Source organism: Rhinolophus sinicus, chromosome 16, assembly GCF_057876585.1.
Source record: "Rhinolophus sinicus isolate RSI-liver-muscle chromosome 16, RSI-T2T, whole genome shotgun sequence".
NCBI lineage: Eukaryota > Metazoa > Chordata > Mammalia > Chiroptera > Rhinolophidae > Rhinolophus > Rhinolophus sinicus.
The window spans coordinates 169477782-169500821 of NC_142516.1; the positions used below are offsets into that span (position 1 = coordinate 169477782).

The 23040-nt window shown below is 33.1% G+C and overlaps 1 protein-coding gene across 1 annotated transcript in view; it reads left to right on the forward strand.

The window, feature by feature from the left end:
• The window catches only part of DACH1 (dachshund family transcription factor 1), a 397854-nt gene that overhangs the window by 148206 nt on the left and 226608 nt on the right, over positions 1 to 23040 (forward strand). Inside the window, exon 2 of the mRNA XM_019738175.3 lies at positions 20294 to 20409. Coding sequence (XP_019593734.2) covers positions 20294 to 20409 — 116 coding nt within the window. The remainder of the gene's footprint in view (positions 1 to 20293; positions 20410 to 23040) is intronic.

The window sequence follows — 23040 nt, forward strand, 5'->3', positions numbered from 1 at the left end:
GGGGACTTCAATTACATCAGTGTAGAACTCAGTCTCTTGGAAAGAAAAAGAAGAGGCTCCAGGTTGACAAATGGTGGGGAAATAGAAAGGAACTAGCTACTGTTTGCACTCTCTGTGGTCATGTACAGAACATGATCAAGGGTGTTACATTGGGCTTCCGTGACAAGATGATGTCTGTGTGTGCTCACTTCCTCATCAGTGTCATTATTCAAGAAACGGTTCTCTTATTGAAATCCAAAATTTCTTGGTTGAAAAATACATCCATCTACAGGGTTTGGATGAGGTTGTGTATTGCTTGGTCCGTTTCTCAAGGCAAGAAAGAAGAGTCAATTCTTGAAGGAAATGATATTAAATTTCTATCAAATTCAGCTGCTTTGATTCAACAAGTCACGAAGGTTAAAAAGAAGGATATCAGACAATTTTTGGATGGTATCTATGTTTCTGAAAAAGGAACAGTTCAGCAGGCTGATGAATAAGATCTAAGTTGCCCAGATACAGAAATGCCAAGATGTTGAGTGAGTTCCTCAGATTTATTGGTGATATTTTAAAGACGAAATAAAAGCCATGAATTGAAAAAAAAATTGTGACAGAAGATCATTACCATAAACAAATACTATATAAATACATATGCATATAAATTTGTATATATATGTGTATGTACTTACGTACATATATGTGTGCATATATGTATATACACATATATACATATATACAATGGAATATTACTTGGCCATAAGAAGATGAAATACTGACATTTGTGACAACATGGATTGATTTTGAGATTATCATGCTAAGTGAAATAAATCAGAAATAAAAAATTGAGAACCATATGACTTCATTCATATGTGGAATATAAAACTGAAAGTGACAAATGAATAAGACAAACAAACAACAAAAACTCATAGACACAGACAACAATTTTAGTGGTTACTAGAGGGTAAGAGGGAAGGGGGGTTGGTAGAAGAGGGTAAATGGGGTCAAATATATGGTGTTGGAAGGAGAACTGTCTCTGGGTGGTGAACACACAATGCAGTATATGATGATATATTATAGAATTGTATACTTGAAACCTATATAATTTTACTAACTAATGTCACCCCAATAAATTTAATAAAAATTTAAAAAATAAGTATCATTAGATATGCCAGTTAATAAATGGCATTTTCTGTTTTAAAAATATTTTGGCCAGTGAAATCATAAGGAAAACATCCAGTTCATATTTGTGAAGAAACTAATTTTATTTATATGCATGTTAAGAGTACGGAAGATGTCCAAGTAATCACATCACATCTTTTTGCTCAATTTTAGATACTAAAAAATAAATAGCAAGTAAATTGGGGAATTACATCTCAATTTTGATTATTTCAAATCTGAATATTTGCAAATATGCTATTTTAGGATTTTAATTAAGGGGTTGTTATTTAAAAATGCATATTCACATCATTTTAAAAAATACAAATACTTTTTCCAATAGATTTTAGTCATTATTAACTTCCTAAATTTAAGCAGGATTAGTAATACACGCACTCTTTATTTTTTGCCCCTTTCTGTTTTCCTGATTCTTTATAAAAGCTCTATGAAGATGTACACAATAAACTCCCACTTTTAAACTCTGAAACTATGTTGGATTCTGTTCTGAGATATGTAGCATTTACATTAGAAAATACTCTGAATATTTATATGCAGTTGGGTGGTAAAGCTAGGGGATATTTACAAAGAGAAGGTTATCATCACTAAATTTCTTGGTTTATGAGGGGAAAAGGGCTGTTTCTAACAAAAAAATAAACAAAAATAAATATAAGATATTGTATGAGGGTACAAAAAATAAAGGCATATATTCATGATTAGTTTTTGAAGGGTAGGCTATGAACGAAAGGAAAATATGAGACTATGAACTGAAGAGCACACTTACAAAATTTTTATGAACTATGTAATAATTACTGATTTTTATAATGGAGACTTCATGGCATTCTGACAAGAGATTAGACGTGATACACACTTGATTCTAAAAAAAAGATATTTCATCTATGGATGGAAATGGTAGGTTCAGATGGCAGATCTGATGGCAACTTAACAGCAGAAATAACTTTCCCTGGTCTTAGCTATTGATGGCATAGAAGAAAATTTTTTTTGAAGTTAACAAATTACCTATTCACCTATGCATTCATTTGTACGGTTAGACTGTGTGAATTCAATGAAGAATTCAAATCCATGAAAAAGTGTTTTGAATAAATTCATTTTTAATGATATTTAAAGATATTTTAATGATGATTTTGTAATGTTCTTTAACTGCGGTTTTCTATACACTTTTGTCACCCCTATCTCCTCATTATAAACAAATACTTACTTGCAAATATGATAGTTCATTAAAATGAACCTCAGTATCCCTAGTTTTGTAGCCAATAGCATTCTGGTCAGTAATTAGTTCTGTAGAACCAATCTTTTCTCATTTCTGGCCCTGGATCTTATTCTTATTTCCAACCAAGAGACATTGGATAAATAAAAGTCAAATCTCCACAGACAATATTATTAGTAGAGGAAAACTAACTCCAGGACTTGATGACAATTTAACTTGACAATAATCACTGAGTATTTCATAGCTATTTGATAAGATCCATTCCTGTTCTTAATCACCATTATCTTCAAACACAATGGATTTTTCTTTTATGTCCGTTCTAATAAATATAGGTTAGTGCTCATTTCCACATTATCATACAAATGTAAGTGGAAATTAACAATATCTTAGTAAAACTTTATTCCAGAAATCACTACATTGATTTTAGAGCCAAAGAAATATATTTATAAGGAAGATATTTTAATTTTTATGCAAACCTGTTTATTTCCACCATTCCTTATTTTAAGAGATTAAATGTCTTCATTAAATAGATTAAAAGTGAGTTTTCATTACTTTGCTTTGAACTCCGTTAAAAAAAAAGTTACACTGTAATAACTTAATTTTAAGGCTATACCAACCTTTTCCCCCCACATTTGGACAGATAATTTTGGATCATTTCTCAATAATCAAATTGCAGTGTTTGGTCATTCAGTGTTCCTTAGTATACCTAAGTACATGTAAACGCCACATAATTTGTACCATCATTTAAATACAACTTTCCCTGCTCTTGCCCTCCTATTAGAATGAATCAACACTTAGTTGGGAGATGCAGATATACTCTAATCAGGAGTCTATTAGTAATCCTATGCAGATTCCTTGCCCTATTCACAGGAATTGAAGGCTTTGGGTTTCTGTCCACAAAAAGTATGTTTACTTCTGATATATATCAACAATTGAACTGTGACCTACATATGCTCTTCTTATATTTTAAGTAGTTACAACAAGTAGTTATGGTATTTATGATGCTACTGGCAGTCAGCTTTACATGCAGCAACAAACAACTCCAAAATCTCAGGGGCTTATGACAAACAAACATTTATTTCTAGCTCACGTTACTTGGGGATTGCTGGTCACAGGCAGGTTTACTGGTATCCACTGGGGTCCCGTGTGGTCTCATGGAAGAGAGCAGAAGCTGAGGAAGGGAAAGAGCAATGCAAGGATGCATCAGACTTCTACTCGGTTATGGCATATGTCATATCTACTCACATTCCATTGGCCACAGCGAGTCTTATAGCCAAGATCAAAGGAAACACACACACACACACACACACACACACACACACACACACACACACAGAAAAACCTTCTTCACTTGAAGAAGTGCATTTTATTCATACTGCCTACAAGAAAGCAGAGCGAAGGCAGTGAGGGAACAATAATAACATTTGATTAGCCAACATGAGTTTATTAAAAGGCCTACTATCCTTAGACTCTGCTAACATTATTATACCACACAAGTAAGAAAATTATCTAGAAGTGAACTTTGGAAAAGAAAACATTTTTAAAAGGTGAGGAAAACCTATCCAAATACTATTTAAAAAATCTCTGTTAAGATGGCAATAAACATGTTATAATATAAATTTTTACACAGGTATTTTAAAATCCAGTCATATATATTCTAAATTAGTTCCTGAATAAGAGTGGCATGTCTCTTTAATATGATTCTCATATATCATCTTGGAATGTTATGGTGTAATAATTTTTTTCTCTTGTGCAAAATTCTTGTGAATTGATTAAATTGACTTTATAAGGGATCTATTTTTTTCTCACTAACTTTAAAGAAGTAATTTATGGTTTAATCCTTTAAAATAAAATTAATTCTCCATTTGGCAGCATCATTTATGCTCTTGTCAGCACCACCTTTTCCTAAGATAATTATTATCATGTGTTTCAGGAAAGATGTTAGGGTGTATTTCGATGTTTTTATTTTTTTAATCAGCATTGTGCCTTGTCTCAATAAATCTCTATTATTATACAAGTTCAATGCTAACTTTTGCGTGACAATATTTTCTGCTTCAATGTGGAGGAAAAATAAATTTAAAGTAATTGCTTTTAGAGGTGTATTATTTTATAGAACTGTTGTAAGTAAATAGGATGCAAAGCATTTGTTAATGTTTGCTTGCTAAGCTGTTGAAGGTAGATGTTTATATGAGCCGAGAATTAAGTTTTTCTTCCCTGTTTCATAGTACCTATGCTAATCAAGAAAACAAGTCATTGGTGGAAAACTTTTGAAAACCATTTTACAAGAAATGTAGATTTAAATACACTATGTTTTTCATTTTCATTTGCTATCATAAAAGTGAAATTTATTTGAGAATTATGTACAATTTAGAGACCTTTAAAATTAAGAACTTATTGCACATTTTTAAAAATTATTTTACATGCGAATAATTTGAGTTTAGCATACATTCCTTGTGCTTTATTTGATTTTTTAAAATACAATATTGTGTCATAGACTAGAATGGGAAGAACATGGGTTTTACATAGCTTCAGTTATATTTGTATTAAAAGCATTCTTCTGATAAGAAGGAAGAGGATAAAAAGGAGAAGGCCACTGGCAGAAACCAAGGTTTGCTCACAGAGTGCCTGGGAGCATGTGCATGTTGTGTACACGTGCACATATGTGTGTGTACACACACATATTTATGTATAATTTGGGGTTGCCTATGTGTCAATGGTGGCTATGAAGCTAGAGGAGCTGGGTTGTGGAATGGTATCATACAAGATCATCACATATTAAATATTCCTGCAACATTGCAGTAGAGCAGTGAACCAGGAGTTTAGCCTCCCATGTGTAAAAACACTATGGAATCAAACACCATGAGACAGCATGGAGTTGAATGTTCACTCCTCATTAGGAAATCGATGTTTTCCTCATACTTCCTTTGTTTGACTTTATATACCTTTCTGTTTCCCGACCCACACTTTATCATTTAACACAGGATGCCTTCTGATTTTTTATTTTTATATTTCTACCTCACTGAAACCTTCTCTCTTTTTATTTCTACTTCATTTTTTCTAGTGTGTATCTTAAATTTCTTCTCCAAACCCTACTTTCTCCCTTAACTACCTCGTATCAATCCTCCTTTCATTCTATCACAATTTCTCATTTCCTTTTATATTGGATTTTTCTGGAATCCATGATTTGATGTTTAAGTGATTTTCATTTATATATCCGAACAAGAAGTTATCAAATAGAAAATATTTTGTAATAGGATACAGAGTGATATACTTCATTGTGTTATGGGAGGACTATATGGTGAATAAAGTATGATCATTTTGGGAAAACAATTGCATCTAAAGTTATATGCATCAATTATAAATGGAATAATTATCAGCTGTCAGATTGAATTATTAAATCTCGGATTCAAATATATACTTTCCTAAGAAATATCTTGATAATGTAGTAATTTAATAAGCATTCATATTTACTAATTTCATACAGATTTGTATATATACAACCATTTATGAAAAAAATGTACTTAAATCTGTGTCTCTGTCATATAACACTGCTGTCTTGCAAGTAAGATGGTAGCCTTTTGTGTGTACCCCATTTTTTGCATATATATATATATGTATATATGGAAATATATATATATCCAGTTCTGCATATTATGAATATCTACTATATGCTTTAAGATCAAGGAAAGGAGTTAAATATTTATTAGCAAGTCTGATTTTTAGATTTAGGTCAAGTGCTAGAGTTTATATTTTTTAATCTATAATTCAGGAAAAGTTACTAGAAAATAATTTACTTGTTAAAGTTAAAAGTTAGACGCCTTTAAATTAACTGAGTTAATTTAAAGTTAAAAGTAATGGAATTTACTTTTAACCTATTAAAAATTAATTTAGTTTGATGTTCTCTTAACCAATTAAAAGCTAAGATGGGGGAGGGTTGTGAAAAGTCTGGAAACATCAACTTGCATTGTTATTTTCAAATATAAAGTTTGTGTTATTTACTCTAGCTTCACAGAGGGGCAAAAAGATAAAGACATCTTCCTTTCTACAATATTAGAATATTAGTATATCTGTGCTTACAGGGCTAGTCCTGGTAATCCCAGTTATCTAACCTACTCTATGACATTTCCTTAAATATGAGTTTTTGCTGAGATCAGTTTTTTTCTTTGTCTTTTCTTTTCCCGTTTTCTCCATCCATTTGTCATTTCCACTGACTTCCACATGTATGGAGAATGCCAGCATATGTCCAAACTGTGTGTATATGTATATGTGTGTATGTGTGTGTATTTGTATGTGCATACACATGTGGAAGTGGTGTGCTTTTCACAGAATGCACTAGTTAGGTGATCAGGCAAGTAGTAACTAGAAAATATAACAGAAAAGTTGCAATTAAAACTAAGATCATGAAATGAAATGTTTTTAGCAATATTCAGTCAAGAAATATACCTAGATAAGAAAAAGAGCATCATTTTTAAATTTTTTGATGAAAATTAATTTAAGTAAATCAAGGCAAAATAAATTGCCTAGGTAGTTCTATGTTTTTAAGTTTTCAATCTAGATTATTGCTTGTTTTTTAAAAAAGAGACTCAGTTAACATTTTGACGTAATGTGAGACTACAGCAATTTTATACAGTTTACTGTAAAATTCAGTTGCAAGAGCTGGTATAAGTTTTGGCAATTCCCTTCAAGTATTTCTTCAAACTTCATGAAGAGTTTTGTGTGAATGCTGAAAAAAAGAGAAATTCCTTGGGTTGATTCAAATTCTCTTCTATAACAAAATTCTCTTATTCTCTGTTCCTCTTGTTCAGATAGATACCTTAGAGAATAGGAAGCTTTGCTCATAAACTACTCATCACATACTATCCACTCAGGTAGAGTAAATCCTATCAATGAACCAGCAAAAGGTATGGAGTTTCAATTCCATTAAGATTATCTATATCCTGTAGGAAGATTAACTACCATTTCTCACTCAAACAGGAAGGTCTTGCTTGATCTTTAATAAAATTCAGCTTAATTTTCATAAAAGCAAGCCTAAACCTTACCAAATTGTTCTGACACCATTTTAATAATATAGCCTTCCCATGGAATGAAATGCAATATTTTAGGACTTTTATATATCAGGGGTGCCAAAAAATGTATACAAGTGGACACTTTGGTCAATGTTGCTCAAGCAATAGTTCACCGTAATCAGAAGTATCTGGATGCTGATGGTAACCACTCTGAGCACCTCTTGTAATTGCAGAAGTCAAACTTCACTTAATTCATCTTTTGTTATTGGTATATATTAAGTATGACAATTTTAATAGTTTTTTTCCTTTTTTAAAATGTGTATACATTTTTTGGCACCCTTTGTATAACCATGCATATGTAGTGAAAAATGGTTTATTTTTGATGACCAAGATGTGTGGATTAAATCAAATGATTAGAAAAGCATATATTATTGTGGAAATGCAAATTAAATTTCCAAGTACATGTGTCTAGATTTTTAAACAAAGTTTAAAAATGTACATATGTGGGCATAGAATACCTTGGTTGATGATTTCAAACTTCATAGTTTGCCATTGGTTTAAAAATTTATTGAGTATTTTCTTTCAAACCACATCATTTTGAAGAGCTAAGACAGATCCATAGTATTCAGTTAGAGGTAGGATAATGCTAAGAAAGCAATAACTCAGGCAGCCTTCCACTTTATCATCATTATCAAAGTGACACCTTACAAAACACTGACATGTCATAGCCCCAGCCTCTCAGGTACTTAAATCGCTACTAAGACAATGTAGATTCAGATGGCCATAGATCAGCAGTGAGCATCCATTTCTTCCTTTACCTACTCATTCATTTTTTTTTTTATTTAATAAATATTCATTGAGTCCTTACTTTGTGAAAGACACTGTTGCTATATTCTGGGGATATAGCAGTGAACAAAACACATTAAAAAATCCTTGCTCGTATTTCCAAACAATGCTCAGGCTGAAAATGCATCAGGGTGAAGGAAGAGAACTATTAACTGGACCCATAGTCAGGTTGTTTGGGAAGGTATTAGAGAAGGTGAGGCATGGAGACATCTTACTGAAAAGCATTCCAGGAAATAGCAAGAACACGTGCAAAGGTGTAGAGGCAGGAACATTAAATTATGTTTCAAAATAGGGAATATTTCAACATGATAAATATATTCAGAGTAGTAGAATAGAAATGCAGCCTTGAAACTAAATTTCAAAAATCATCTACATATAGCCATTTACTTCTGATGTAAATTTCTTCAGGCTGAAGCATTTTTATGAGTAGCATTGCAAGTCAGAGTGGACTTGGATTCAGTCAACCTGGTTCCACTCAGCTCTGCTATTTTATCAGTCTGCAGCCTATTCAAGTTACTTTCTCTCTCTCCAGGAATTATTTCATTCATCTGTAAAATGGGTATAAAGATATATATCTGATAGAGTTATTGTGAAGATTAAATTATATAATGCACGTCAGAGTGTTTGACATAATAACAATCACATAGTAAATTCAGTTATAATTAGATGTGATGATTTCTAATCTCTGTCTTGACAAGAGCAACTGACTTGATTTTCACTCTAATCTCATGAAAATCTACAAAATTGCAAGCCATTGTACTTCACATGTCACTTTCTAAGTATGGAATCTATAAAATTGTGAACTATTATACTTCACATAATATCACTACCTAAGTAACATTAGGTCATACACTGCCTTTCTTGAAAGTCTTATTCTAGACGTTCAATATTTGCCTTGCTTTTTACAATACGATCTTCAGTTACCAAGATCACCCACCCCTTTCAGTTGAGTTAATCGACACTACTGCACTTACACAATTAACAGCTCTCTCTACTGGAAAGTCAAGGACAACTTCCGAGCAAACAAACCTTGGTTTTGATCTCAAAGGCTTTACAATAATGCTGCAACTTTAAAACACATAAGAAACATATCAAATCTACAAAGATGGCCTACAAATTCTGTGCAGATGGTGCATTCATCAAGGCCTTAACCCACCCATCTTTTCCCACACTCCACATACTTTTCTGCCTGGGAGCCCTTGATCATGTCATTTGGAAACCTTTAGTGTCTTCTTTTCACCTTATCGCCATCAGTCAAAAATCACACTCATGTCTCCGGACCTGCTGTAAATACTGCTTCCCTCTTTATATTATCAAAGATTTTATCTCTTTTTCTTAAAAAAAAAAAATCCCTTGAGTCTTAGTGTCGTAAATAATTGTATATAGTACCAATAAGAAGCTTCCTTTTGGAGAAAAGGTTGTATTGTTCTGTCCTGGTATCTAGGACTGGTCTTTGCACCCACAGGTGTCTGTGGGCTCTAAAAATTCTAGAAGGAAAGAATGCATTGGAATGAGTAACCAGATGTGCAGTCATGGACTTTGAGAGCCATTTTTCTGACCATGAGACTGAGGTAGAGTGTTAAATATCAGAGGATCCTGTAACAGATACATAAAGAAATGGGCTGAAATAAGCAATTCTACAATCTGTTTTTAAAAAATGAAATGTAATAGCTATTATCTCCCCTAGACTTCTGTTTAATATAATGTTGGGCACAGACTGAACCAAAAATCAATTCTTCCATTTGAACAAACGAATAAGAAAATCTATATTTTATTTGTAGTAACACTGTATTTCAACACATCTGACTCAGTTTCCATATTTATAAAATGGAAATAATAATATTTCCATCTCACAAAGTGATTGAATTAAATGAAATAATATACATAAAGTACTCAAAAGAATTCCCAGTGCATATAAATATGTCAGCTCTAAATGTAAGGTATTATTAGTTGGTCAATTCAAATAACACTATTTAGGCAAAACATTTAGTATTTAGTGTTTAGATTTGTGTACAAATTAATTAATAAGGAAATATAAGAATTGTATAATAGTTGGGATTTCAAATGCAGCCTCTGTACAATATTTAGGGGAAAAGAATCATATGATAAAACAATGTCTACCCAAGCTTGAAAGAACATTTTCCAATGTTTTCTCCGACTCCATGGTTCAGGCAGTTTATATCACATTTTTTTATAATATCAAACATTAGTATTAAATAGCCATTCATTAAAGAAAACACTTTCAGACAGTATTAAATAGAATTCAATTAATGTAAATCGTATTAATAACAATGTTTGGTGCTTATGTAATATCTACATCAGGTAATGAATTAAGCATGTTATTAAACCTCTGTAGGCTGGAAACAGCGTACTTTTTTTTTTTTTCTGTCTGTCTTAATATAATCCCTTCATTAGTTCATAGGCCTAGAATTCTCCTGAGAGTATCAAAAAGTTGTCAGGAGTTTGAATTCTGGGGTTGGTATCTGAATCTCTGTGTTTCATGACTACATTTCTTGACATCTCCCCATATGTTACACAGTGTAGGGGGATAGTGAATGCATTTTTTTTTTCCTAACAGGTTTCTCAAATAAATTAGTTATGTACATTTTCTCCAGAGGTAGCAAACAAATAACTTGTCAGCGGAAGGTGAAAACATGCATTTCAGTTTGAGTTAGCCATCTTACCTCTGCATTCGCAAGCAGGAAGACAAGATTTTCTGAGTTCTGATATAATAGATTTTTTTAACCCTCATTTGAAACTACACCTTTGAGGATCAATAGTTTCATACAAACATAACTTGTTTCTGTTTTTATGATTTGTGTGTGAATATTCTTATACCTGTTTTTGTATATATGTGTAGGTTTAGTTACTTGACTGGAAATTTATGATTATGATTGCCTAAGAGCATAAAGATTTGATGCACACTTACTATTGTTTTTCCCTCCTTGTTGTTGGGGTTAGTGATAAGTTTTTCACAAAATATTTGCATCTTGTATATTAAAAACATACTAGCAACTGTGACTAACATGGAGATAATTCATAATTATAGAAAAATGAAATAAAACTCAGTTGAGTCATTAATGAGTATTTTTGTTATGGATAAAAATAAGGAAAATATTGAAAGAGATGGACTAGTTATTAGCTAAAATCAGATTTTTGTCTATACATTGATTATCCAACACCAACTAGTATTCTTTTTTAATTCCCCTAAAATAAAACATCACAATAAAAATATATTCCAAGTAGGTAAATGAGTCATCATGTCCTAAAGACATTTGACCCCAAATCGGTGTCTACTACATGTCTAACATATTTCTCAAAGTCACAAGTAAGGAGATACTGTGGAGAGATGAGATATGATCGATGAAACTATTTGCAAATGATTATGTGCTAGACTGTGTGATACTAGCCATTTTAAGGAAGAAAAGATAGTTTGTATAAAAGATTGGTTTAGATAGCCTACATCTTAGTTGGAATATCTTTCAATATTAAATTTAAATTTTGTAGAATATGTTTTTGAGGTGTGAGAGGAACTGTGAGAAATAAGACAATAAAGTATTATTCCCAAAACTTTTAAGAAAGTCCTTTACAATTGTTTCTAATTATTTTAGGATTTGTATTTTAGTTAGCCTTTGCAGATAATTGTAAAAAAAAGTGTGTTGTGGGTATTTTAGTTAGCCTTTGCAGATAATTGTAAAAAAAAAAAAAAAAGTGTGTTGTGGGTAGACTCATACATGGCTTGGAAGAAGAAATAATTTGAAGTGATTAAATAGTGAACATATTTAGCTCTCTAAGCAGACATGACTTTTTTTTTCTAGTCACTAAATGGAATTTATAAACAGTATTCTTTCTGAGAAAGATACCATACATGTGGATATATAATGTATGCTACGGAAATGTAAAAATAAATAGTATTGAACTTTTATATTTCTTTAATTAAAACTTTAAATTGCATTAAACTGCTTTTTAATCCACAAAAGAGTTATAAAATATGCATACATATTTATGAGAAATCACTGGATATACTTTATATGGTGTCATCTACCATTGATGAAAGTGAGTAATTCTGATTGAGGCTAGAATATATCAAGACCCCTGATTTGATAAATATTAATCTCAAAATATCTATTCTCTAAGTTATAGAATCTAAACGAAGATTAATATATTAATTCTAAGATTAATATAACTAATATATTTCATGGATTTTAAAGAATCTTCTTAATGTGGAGATTCTAACAATTGGAAGAGGGATACATAAACTTTGGGGGCTAGATTATCTGAAGCATGTACCCTGTTGAACAAAGACTCATTTTGGTATTTTTGGCTGTCGTTAACACTTTATCAGTAAATGCTTAAAAGTAGCTTAGTCACATTCCAATGTTTTAACTCTTATTTTGGCGTACCTTCTTCTGGAGCATTTAATAGCCCCGACTGAGTTGGAGACTTCAGATATTTTTGTCAATGACCTTTGAAACAGGTTTTTATTAAATTTCCTATACAACTGCAGGTCTAGATAGTTTTGAAGTCAAGCAATAATTCTTCCTCACCAGAATAGCTAATTTCATCTTCTATTTTTTGTTAGTGATGATTTCAGTATATTCATGTTAACCTTGTGTCTTGAGTAATTATAAACTCATATCAACTCTACAAAATATATGAATTGCTGCTTTCCTGGTCCCTAGAGAACAATTCTCATGTGACAGTTTTCATGTGACCTATGTATTACACAAAACATACATAGATTTTGTAATGTTGAGAAATGAGGAGTTTCCCATAATTCAAATATAATCATACTGTTAGGAAGAACATACTATTTCTTAAGAGCACAAGTCTTTAAACAAACTTCCTGGAAATAACAGTAAAATAAATATAAAATAAAATAGTAAATGCCTATTTTACCACATTCTTAGAGATTTATAATACACATTAGTGTAGTGAAAGCTCTGCTGAATTGTTCCTCAAAATCAAAATATTGAAAAGCTTTGGGAATTTGTAACGTTCTTCCACAAAACATCTGTATGTTTAATAGGTTTAACTGGACATTTCCCAAATTAATATGAGCACAGAACCTTTTTCAAAAAGTCTATTTGAAATTCTTTTTGACAGGAAATTGTAATTTTTTTTTGTATTTGCATACGCATTTGTTTAGTTAATGTACCAGATTGCCTGCTGTCTTAGTCCTGCTCAGCCTTCCATAATAAAACCATAGACTGAGTGGCCTAAACAACAGACATTTATTTTCCCTACTTCAGGAAACCGGAAGTCTGAGTGTGGTCAGTTTCTCAAGGTGGCTCTCTTCACGGGCTGTGAACAGCCACCTTCTTGCTGTGTCTTCACATTGCTGAGAGAGACAGCAAGCAAGCTCTCTAGTGTCTCTAATTATAAGGGCACTAATCCCACGTGAGGGCTTCAATATGTCTTCCCTTATAACTAATTATCTCCCAAGGGCCTTGTCTCCAAATGCCATCCCATTGGAATTAGGGCTTCAATACATACATTTTGGGGGCACACAATTTATTTCAGAATACCTACCATATAAGCAATTGAGGGAATGTTGTATGTTTTGTGCCTGTGAGACAGTAGTCTAAGCGTGCTTCCAAGTTTCAGCTGGTGATATTTTAAATGCCTGCACCATGAAACTCAGTAGTTCATCTCTATGATGAATTAGTTTGTAATTGATTTGTACTGAGAAGTAAACATGGCTGAGCCACACACCTACACAAAAGGTCTAAACAAATACGGGATATGAGATAAAGTGGTCACATTTGTCATCATTGCAAAAAAGTAATGTATCCTTTAAAGTTTTACCAGCTGTAGAAAAAAAACTCCACCCAAAAGGAAAATGATGCTAATCATAAACTTCCTGGATTATTTATATTGTTGCCTTTCAGAAAAATAAAAAACAAAATATTCAACAAATTAACAAAATCTTTCTAAGGGGAAACTACTCATTTATCAACTGAGGATTATAAATTAGGTGCTTCTTTTGGTGAAATACAAACATAGGTTAATCTTAGGAGGTCCTTTGCATTCTTTTATAATAAATTGATAGATCTATATCATGAGGTTGATTTAATCTGGAAGATAATATTTTTTGTAGTTTTCATATTTTAGATTAATTTTATAGTTCTCACAAGGGCAATATTTTTACATATGATCCTCTGCTTTTTATTAGATATCTTAGAACTGAAATGGGAAAAAAAAAAACAAAAACAAGATTCAGTGGATAAATTATATCTGGTTTCTTCTATAGAGATAAACCTCGGGTACTGATTAAGATTAGCCAGGATTATCATTTGTCTACAATGAATTATCTGAAAAATATGACCAAAGTGTTAAGCAAATTAATATTTAAAGTTTGTTTTTATATTTTATATGTAATACATGCTATGTCAGAGAAACTAACATCTTCAGATGTAAAAAAAAATATGTGATTCTCCATCCAGTGATAATCCCTTCTACTATTTTAGTATGTTTCATTCCAATCTTTTTTCATGTGCTTTGATTGCTTGCTTTACTTATTTTCTCTGTCACTCTTGTGCTGTTTTATGTCCATGTTGTCAGGTTTGTATTTTGCTTTTTCACTTTACTTAGAACATAAGCATTTTCTCCTAAACTCCTCATAAACATCACTCTTCATGACTTCACAATGTTCAAGCGTGTATGTAAATCATTAAGTAAATGGTACCTTTCCAGTTAGAGATTAGAATATATATGTGGTTTATATAGTTGACTATACACAGTCTAAGTTTTCATATAACGTGGCTAGCGTTTGAAGAAGCAGTTTACTAGAAAAATTATGCAGAATATAAATACACAATTGGCGTTTTCCTAGGGTGAATGAATTGGAGAGGGCAAATGAACTCTTGTAGATTAATGGAGCAGGCTGCTTTCACCCCTGAATGCCTGTTTGTGTCCCAAGACTAAAATCAATGCTCACTTGCCACCATGTATTTTTCTTCTGCACTATTACCCACAGGCTATTTAATTTTATCTTCCTTCTCAAAGAAGGGAGTGTGTCTTTATTCTTGAAACCCTAATGTCTAGCCCAATTCTTATTTTACAGCAGCAGCTCCTTTCTCTTAGATAGATGGATGGATGAATTAAATGATTGAATGGAACCCTTCTTTAAGCAGGTAGGACTTGGAACTAAAATTTCTGCTAGGTAGCTACTTTTACATTTCCCAATTTATAACCATCACCGCCTCTTTCTGGATTGTACATGTTTTTCTGCTCCAATTCTCAGGAAGAGAATTGAATTGAATTTCTCAAAAACTGCTGAAGAAATTAGCAGATAATGTCTGTACAAGGTTGGGGATTGAAAAAAAAAAAATCCCTCCCTCTAAAATTTCTAATGCCTCTTAACTCTTTTGATGCACTTAGCTTCGTATTAATTCTTGTCACTTTTGCTTTGTTAAGTTGGATTTGACTTCACCCTCAACAAGCACAATAAATGGGCTAAGAAGAGTTGGTAAACATTATACAGTTGTGGGAGTGAAACAAATTCGCATGAGACAGATTAATGATGGAAATTAAAGAGAGAAGTCTCTCCAGTGATCTGTCTCAAAAAAAATAAATAAACTGCAGGTAAGGGTGTGTCTGGGTGGATTCCTAAGCAAGTGAGATGTTAAGTGTGGATTTGGACATCTCTGAGCCATTGTTTTCCACTTTTTAGTGCAGATGGTTGAAAATACTTAGGGCTGCACTATGGCTCATGTGTGAAGCTGGCAAAAACAATTACCAAAGTAATACATTTAATTTCATTCAAGCTATTAAGGGTAATAATTTCTTTAAGTGAGGTCTTCTGCTTTGATTAGAGCTAGGAGAGTTCAGCTGTTCTGATCCTCTGGCTTAGAGCTGGGTGACTGTTGCAGATAAGGAGGCCTGGAAGTAGCTACTACTGAGGCAGTTGATCCTTTCAAAAGGAAATGCTTTTGCTAATTGTTTAACTCCCACTTTGCAGTTAAGTTTTTCTTTCCAAGAATAACTTATTTCTAACAAAGCAAACAGGTCTACATAAAGAAAAAAAGGAAAGAAAGAAAGAGAGAAAAAATTCTGATTTAATCAGATGTTCAGAGAAGTTAGGCAGCTTGATTAAGGTTCTAGTAAATTGGTAGAGCCAGTATTTAAAGCTAGACCATCAAGGCATACAACCTGTGCTTCTGGCTACGGCATTACACGTGTTCTCTTAGAAGTTCCCTATAGCCCTGTCCAAAGAAATTCAAATATTTAAAAAATACCTAACAGTGAGTTTGTCTCCCCTGGAGTCAAACCCTGTAGCAGTTAGTAATCAAGACTGACTCTCCCGGTAAAATAGGAAGGGACCTAACCTGACTGTGGGTCAGAAAAGGAAAGAGGAAAGTCTTGTTAATAAGTAAGCCTTCTAAATTCCCCCTCAGACAAGAAGTTGACTTCAAGGAGGGATTCCCAGTAGTCTTATTCTCAGGCAAAAGGGTAAGTGACTTGACTTCCTTCAAATCTTTCCTTCCAGTTCGCTGCATTCTTTGCATAGATATCTCAAGACTCTGATCTCCCCTAATTGTAAAATAATCCTCAATAGGGTGTTAGTTGATGGCTTTCGGGTGTTACCACCACCAAGGGTATTTGCATTTTAATGGCAGCCTTTAAAAGATCTTAAAGCTTTAAAACTGAAAGCAGTAAATCTCTGCAGGTAGAATTGGAGGCAGTGTCATAGATTGGGCAGTTGATATCTGGGGTGAAAGGAGCCCACTGGGTCTGTTCTAATCACAGCATGAAATAAAGTGCCCCTACTTGGTAGCCTGACTTCTACTTTCAGAGTGAGTGAGGGCCCTGAGGACAGCTCCTGTGGCCTGAATAATAAAGTACTTCTAAACAGTTTCATAAAAGCAAAGCACGCTACAGGGCTAAATCTTTCAAATCTTAACTTCCTTTTACCTTCCCATTTTCCTCACGGAATCTTGCTTGAGATCACTCAATAACTCTATTTTCTTTTTCTGGGCTTCTGATGTATATTTAGCATTATCCTAAAACTCCGAATTCCAAATTTTTGTTTGTTTGTTTGTTTTTTTGTGCCTTACTTTGCATTTCCTGAAAACTTTAAGGCCAGTAGAATGGATGAGGTAAGATACTTGAGGAATTTGGGGAAAAGGGCTTCACAAATTGTGTTCAAATTTATTTAAACACTTACAGTGAAATCAAGAAGAAAGAAAGGAAGGAAAAAAGAAAGAAAAGAAATATTAATCGATAGCCAAGCACTGAGCTAAGCTTTAAGGACCCAATGATATATTTTATATACTTTCTTCCATACAGTCTTGGGAGTAAAAAGAATAAGCAGATTACTACAACCAGTACAACAAGAGATACAGTAAGTAGACTTGTTCACCATGGGCTATCATAGTGCATAGGAAGCATACTAACTAGACATGGTTAGTAAGAAGGATGATGAAGGTTTAGCCATGTAAAATGGGGATGAGGGTAGGTGGGCGTAGAAAAAGGCTTTGGTGGCAAAAGAGGCAGCATCTATAATGGTAGTGTAATAGAAGACTGAAGCAACTTGCAACACTGCTAAGAAATTCAGTTGGGCCAAATTTAAACCATGAGTGTAGGACTAAAAGGGTGAGATTAAATAAAAGGACAAGTAGACAGAGGTCAAGTTTTGGAAGGCCTTGGTGCCATGATGCAGACTGTGATTTCCTATAGGAAACTATTGGTATCTTTAAGCAAAGTGGAAAACATGATTGAATAAATGTTTTAGAAAAATCCTTCTAAGATCAGTATGGAGAGCTGTCTTTAGACTGTAGGCATTACAGTTGGACAACGTTGGAGGTAAATGTTGGATGTTTGGAAGGCTGACATTATGGATCAAATAAGGAATGCGGGATTGACTTGGAAGATAGGTGTGGGACTACAAAAGAGAGAACAGAGAAGATATCAGAGAGCTCTCTTTCTTGGGATGATATCTGAGTGTAGGAAGGGAGGAAAAGACACAGATCAGTGCTGGATTTTTAGCTTAGTCAATTAGGTGCCATTTCGCTGAATCAGGGAAAGAGGAATCGGTTTTAATGGGGAAGATGCTGAGTTAAGATTTGGACAAGCTGAGTCTTAGATTATTATAGGACATCCAAGCAGAGATTTCCAGTAGACAGGCATTAACCTGTCTGAATCCCAGGAGGAAGATCTAGGCTGCAGATATTTATTTAGCCATCATTCCTTAGCATCTCAGTGCTGTTAATAGAAAGATCACTCAGGGAGAATGGAGACTATCAGAGCACTGTTGATCGGCCCCAGGCAAACAACAGGAGTTAAAGAACTAGCTGAAGATGAAGAGTAATAATGAAGACTAAGAATAAGGAGCCAGAGAGATACTTCAGAACAATAAGAAGGAAAGTGTCCTTATTGATTAGCAAAACAAACACACAATCTCCTAGCTCTTAGCTCCCAGCCCTGCAGGATCTGGCCCCAGGCACTGGCTCTAACTGTCAATCTCCGCTCCTCATCTTATCAGACCTGTTTCCCCTCTGTGGTAACACTCCTGTAATATCCACGCCTTTTCGCGTTTCCATCTCTTTCTCACATTCTCACTGGAGTGTTCTTTTCTTCTGTTCTTCTCCTCTCCTTTTCTAACTCTTCCTTCAGAATTCTCCTGTTTCTACTGTCCTGAGATCTTATCTCTCTTCCCTCAACACGGAAGTATCATCATCCAACCTTAACTCCTCTTTAGTATTCAGGCTGCAACTTTTTTATGACACTCAGCACATTCCAGCTTACACCATAGCTATTGATGCACCAGATCTGTCCCACTTGGCAAGAGTATAAGCTCCTGAAGACTAAAGAACCCATTCTCTCAAATTAGCCTCCACAGGGCACGGCTTTGAAAAAAACGAGTGCTTAATAATTATTTGTTAGATGACCACATCTATTACTTACATTATATAATAGAGGTAGGATCTTTGAATATTCTGAGGAAGCAAAGGATGTCTGCTGAGGCTAGCATGGAAATGCTAACTTATGGAGGTTATGATTTATCTAGGCACATACTGGCCAAATAAATGATAGGAAAAAAATCCTTTTGATTTTAAAAACACATTCATGATACAGAGGCAGAACGTGGAAACATAATGCTAAGTATGTTTGCTTCAAAAGTTGCTCATATTATATTCATGTTATTCTTATACAAGGACAGTGAATACTTATCTCTTCACCTTTGCTTTTATAATTTTAAAAGTTAATTTGTACAATAGGCATGCGATGGACAAGAACTACTAAAACACAACACAGTCTATTTTTATTTATCCTAAAGGCGGATATAAGGTGCTCTACTGGCAGTTTCTCATTAATGTCTTAGGAATAATCCTACGCCTTTCGAATTTATTTTAGTATATTCAAAGTAAGGCAACCTAGTGGGGCTGTTCATTTAAATAGAATAAGGGTTAAATGATAACTTGACTTATCTTTTAAATGACAAAAAATAAAGAAATTGCAAGACCTTTTCACACATTAGATATGTATTGTCATTTATCATCTAGATATCAGACTAGCAGTGCAAAGTAATAAAACATATCATCGAAAAATGTGCTATAGGTCTGAATCACTCTTTCATTCCACCTCCCAGCTAACTGTAGTATTAAATCAAACAAGCAGAACATTTCCTTAGGCAGCCATTGCCTTTTAATTTCCTGAAGAACCTTAAAATATCATTCATTACAAGTACTACACATATTTGGTTTTTAAAAGTCTCATAAATCAATAGCTGGCTGACTGTAATAATTATTACAAGTTAGTGCATAATTTTCGTGCTGAAGGCTGCATGCAGAACTTTAGCATATGCAAACGAGGCAATTCAAACTGTGTATAGATATTAATATGAAGAAGCAGGTAACGAGGTGCAGGCTATGAATTATGCATCAGGAGTGGCCGATCTCCAATGGGGAAAATGAATTCAGCATGTAATCTAATTAGTGATGGAAGTCTATTACATCTAACTGCAAAAGCAACCGTCCTTGAAACAAATTTATTTACAGTCCATGTTACCACTTGAAACAACTTTGCAATGATGTGTAAGACAACAGCTTAATTGTAAAAATTTTTTGTTTGTTTGTTTCAGTTCCAGACCTGGAAGGCCTCCTAAGAGGACTCAAAGTGTCACCTCCCCAGAGAATTCTCATATCATGCCACATTCTGTCCCTGGCCTCATGTCTCCTGGGATAATCCCACCAACAGGTAAGAGTGTACTTATTTATACTGAAAATATTAAAAACCAGCCAGTGCCACAGCGTGTATATATCTACGTACAGTATATATACATATATATGTGTGTATATGTACATATACATGTATATACACATATATACACACACACACATATAAATATACATATGTTTATGTACATATTTACTCCCGTTGATTATGTTTTGTGAACACTAAGATAATGTTACTGATGAGAATTTATTTCAAAAATGCATTATCATTAAATTTTTATTCAAAATAAAATGAAAGAAGCACAGTGCTAGGTGTTATTCTAGTGAGTCCGTTCACTAATATCAAGCAGCAAATTGTTATCCCTATTTTCCTGTTAAGGAATCTGTGCTCAGAGAGAATCAGTGACTTTCCCAAGGTTAATCAGATGGTAGCTGTGAGTGGTTATTCAACTCCATGTCTCTGGGTTCTAAACTTATTTCTCATTCCATTAGTATTCTGAAATAGATTGAAATGCATCCAAACAAAAGATAGTAACTATGTCAAACAGAAAGCTCTCCTGTTTTCTTTCAAACTATAACGTGAATACATTTCCTTTAGAACCATTTGATGGATGTTTATTACTAAAATTTTGAAAATGTACAAGTAAAAGAATATTCTTGACCACATATGTTTCATACCATAAACAACATAAATATTGCACTGTGTGCAAAAATAACTATTTGATTTCCACCCCTGGATTTGCTCATTAATTCTTTTATTTACTTACATGTTTTCCCACTTACATGTGTCATCCAGACTTAGGAGCAAATTTAAATAATAATAATGAGGATGATGTTATTATTACATAGCATAGAATATTTGCAATAATTCTTGCCATCATGGAAATTTATTAAGAAGATATACATATAAACATTTAGCCTATAATTGCCATATAAAACAAGTGATACAGGAAAGATACTCTGGCAAGATGAGGAGAGAGTCTTCATTTTTTTCTCTGAATGCTCATATCAATTTTTTTTTTTCTTTTGGAACATTTGTCTTTTTGGGTGCTGTAATACCATCATGAAATACCATCATGGGTTATCTGATTTCACATTTCATATTTGGTTGAAAGCAATGACTATTTTAATTCACATTTATTTTTATGGCAGCATCTGAACAAATTTTTCACCTTTGTGAACATTTATCAAACATCTGCTGAGTTAAATTTGAAGATATTTATTCATTTTATATATTTAATTTTTTGATGTAAGATGCCACATTATATACTTAACAGTAAATTTTTAAAAGTCCCATGGAGAGTTGTATTTTTATGCTAATTTTGTAGATAAAAAAATGACACAGAAAAATGAAATGAATAGCTGAAAATGACCCAATTACGGAGCAGGTAGCATTATTTCTATTTGTATAGTTAGTCATATTTCTAAATTGACCAACTGAATCCTACTGCCTAAGACTCTAATTCCAAATTTGAGATTTGGAAAAGAAACATGCAGTGCTTTGTTAAGCCTTAACTGTTTTTATTTAACTAGATAAAAATTTCCTAATTCAAAAATTTGTTTTCTTTTGTTTTTTTTAGTACATGGGCCAGGAACTAAAATCTTAACTTTCCATGTTTAAAGGTTGAAAGACTCAGGTGTACTAGAAGAAAGACCTGAGCATCTTTGATTTAATTAATTTTTAATAAAGTATGTTTGGGGATTTAAAAAAGTAATCATTTAAAATAATAATTATTCTACATTTGATAAGTTTGACTATCACATATTAATAAATGTAGTTATTTTATGAGAAAAAAGGATTCTAGGTTGTATTCATACTAAAATGAGGAAGATCTGGTTCCAAATTGCCAACATTTAGTCTTTTAAGGTAAAGATAATAAATAGTTCATTACCAAAGCAATGAAATAAGATGATGTCCTCAGAATCTACGTACAGAAACTCCTCACATAACTAATGCCATCAAGTAACTGCAGCAAGTGAAGCTTCTAAATGACTGATGCTCATATGCCAAAATTCAAAATCAAAATATTAAAGTTTTTTTTTAATAGACCTGTTTCTGAAATATGTTACACACTTCCCTGGCTTGGTGAACAGAGACACTGAAGATAATTTAAACTTGACATTATGGGCATTCATTTTTGAAGGAGGATCATTTCATTTATTTCAATTGTTGTGCTGTTTTTCTAAGACATGTTTTTATTTATTTATTTGACTTTTGTTCTTTCTAGTATGTTGTGAACTAAGAAACCAGAATTTCTTTCAAGCTTATTAAACATTATATTGAAAAAGACCTTAAACAGTCATGTTCTAGAGAAAGATGAGGAAATAGAGGTTCATCAGGAGAGTAAGCCGTATTGAAAAGTGGGTCTTGGGCAGTTCAGTGCTCTGAAGAGCGTAGTTTGACTGGCTTGAAGATAGGGTGTGTGAGCTCATTATCATCTATTTGACTTACTTTCAACTTTTTAGAAATTGGTCCAAAGATCTGAAACTGTCAGAAGTTTGACTGTTGCACATGAATGGTGTTATTTTAATATATTCAATATGATTGCATTTTTTACGTAAAATATTTTCTAGCTGAAGAAGTTTAGGTAATACAGAATAATAGCTCCATGCCCTGGATTATTTGCTATCTTAAAACATTAACCAGAAATCT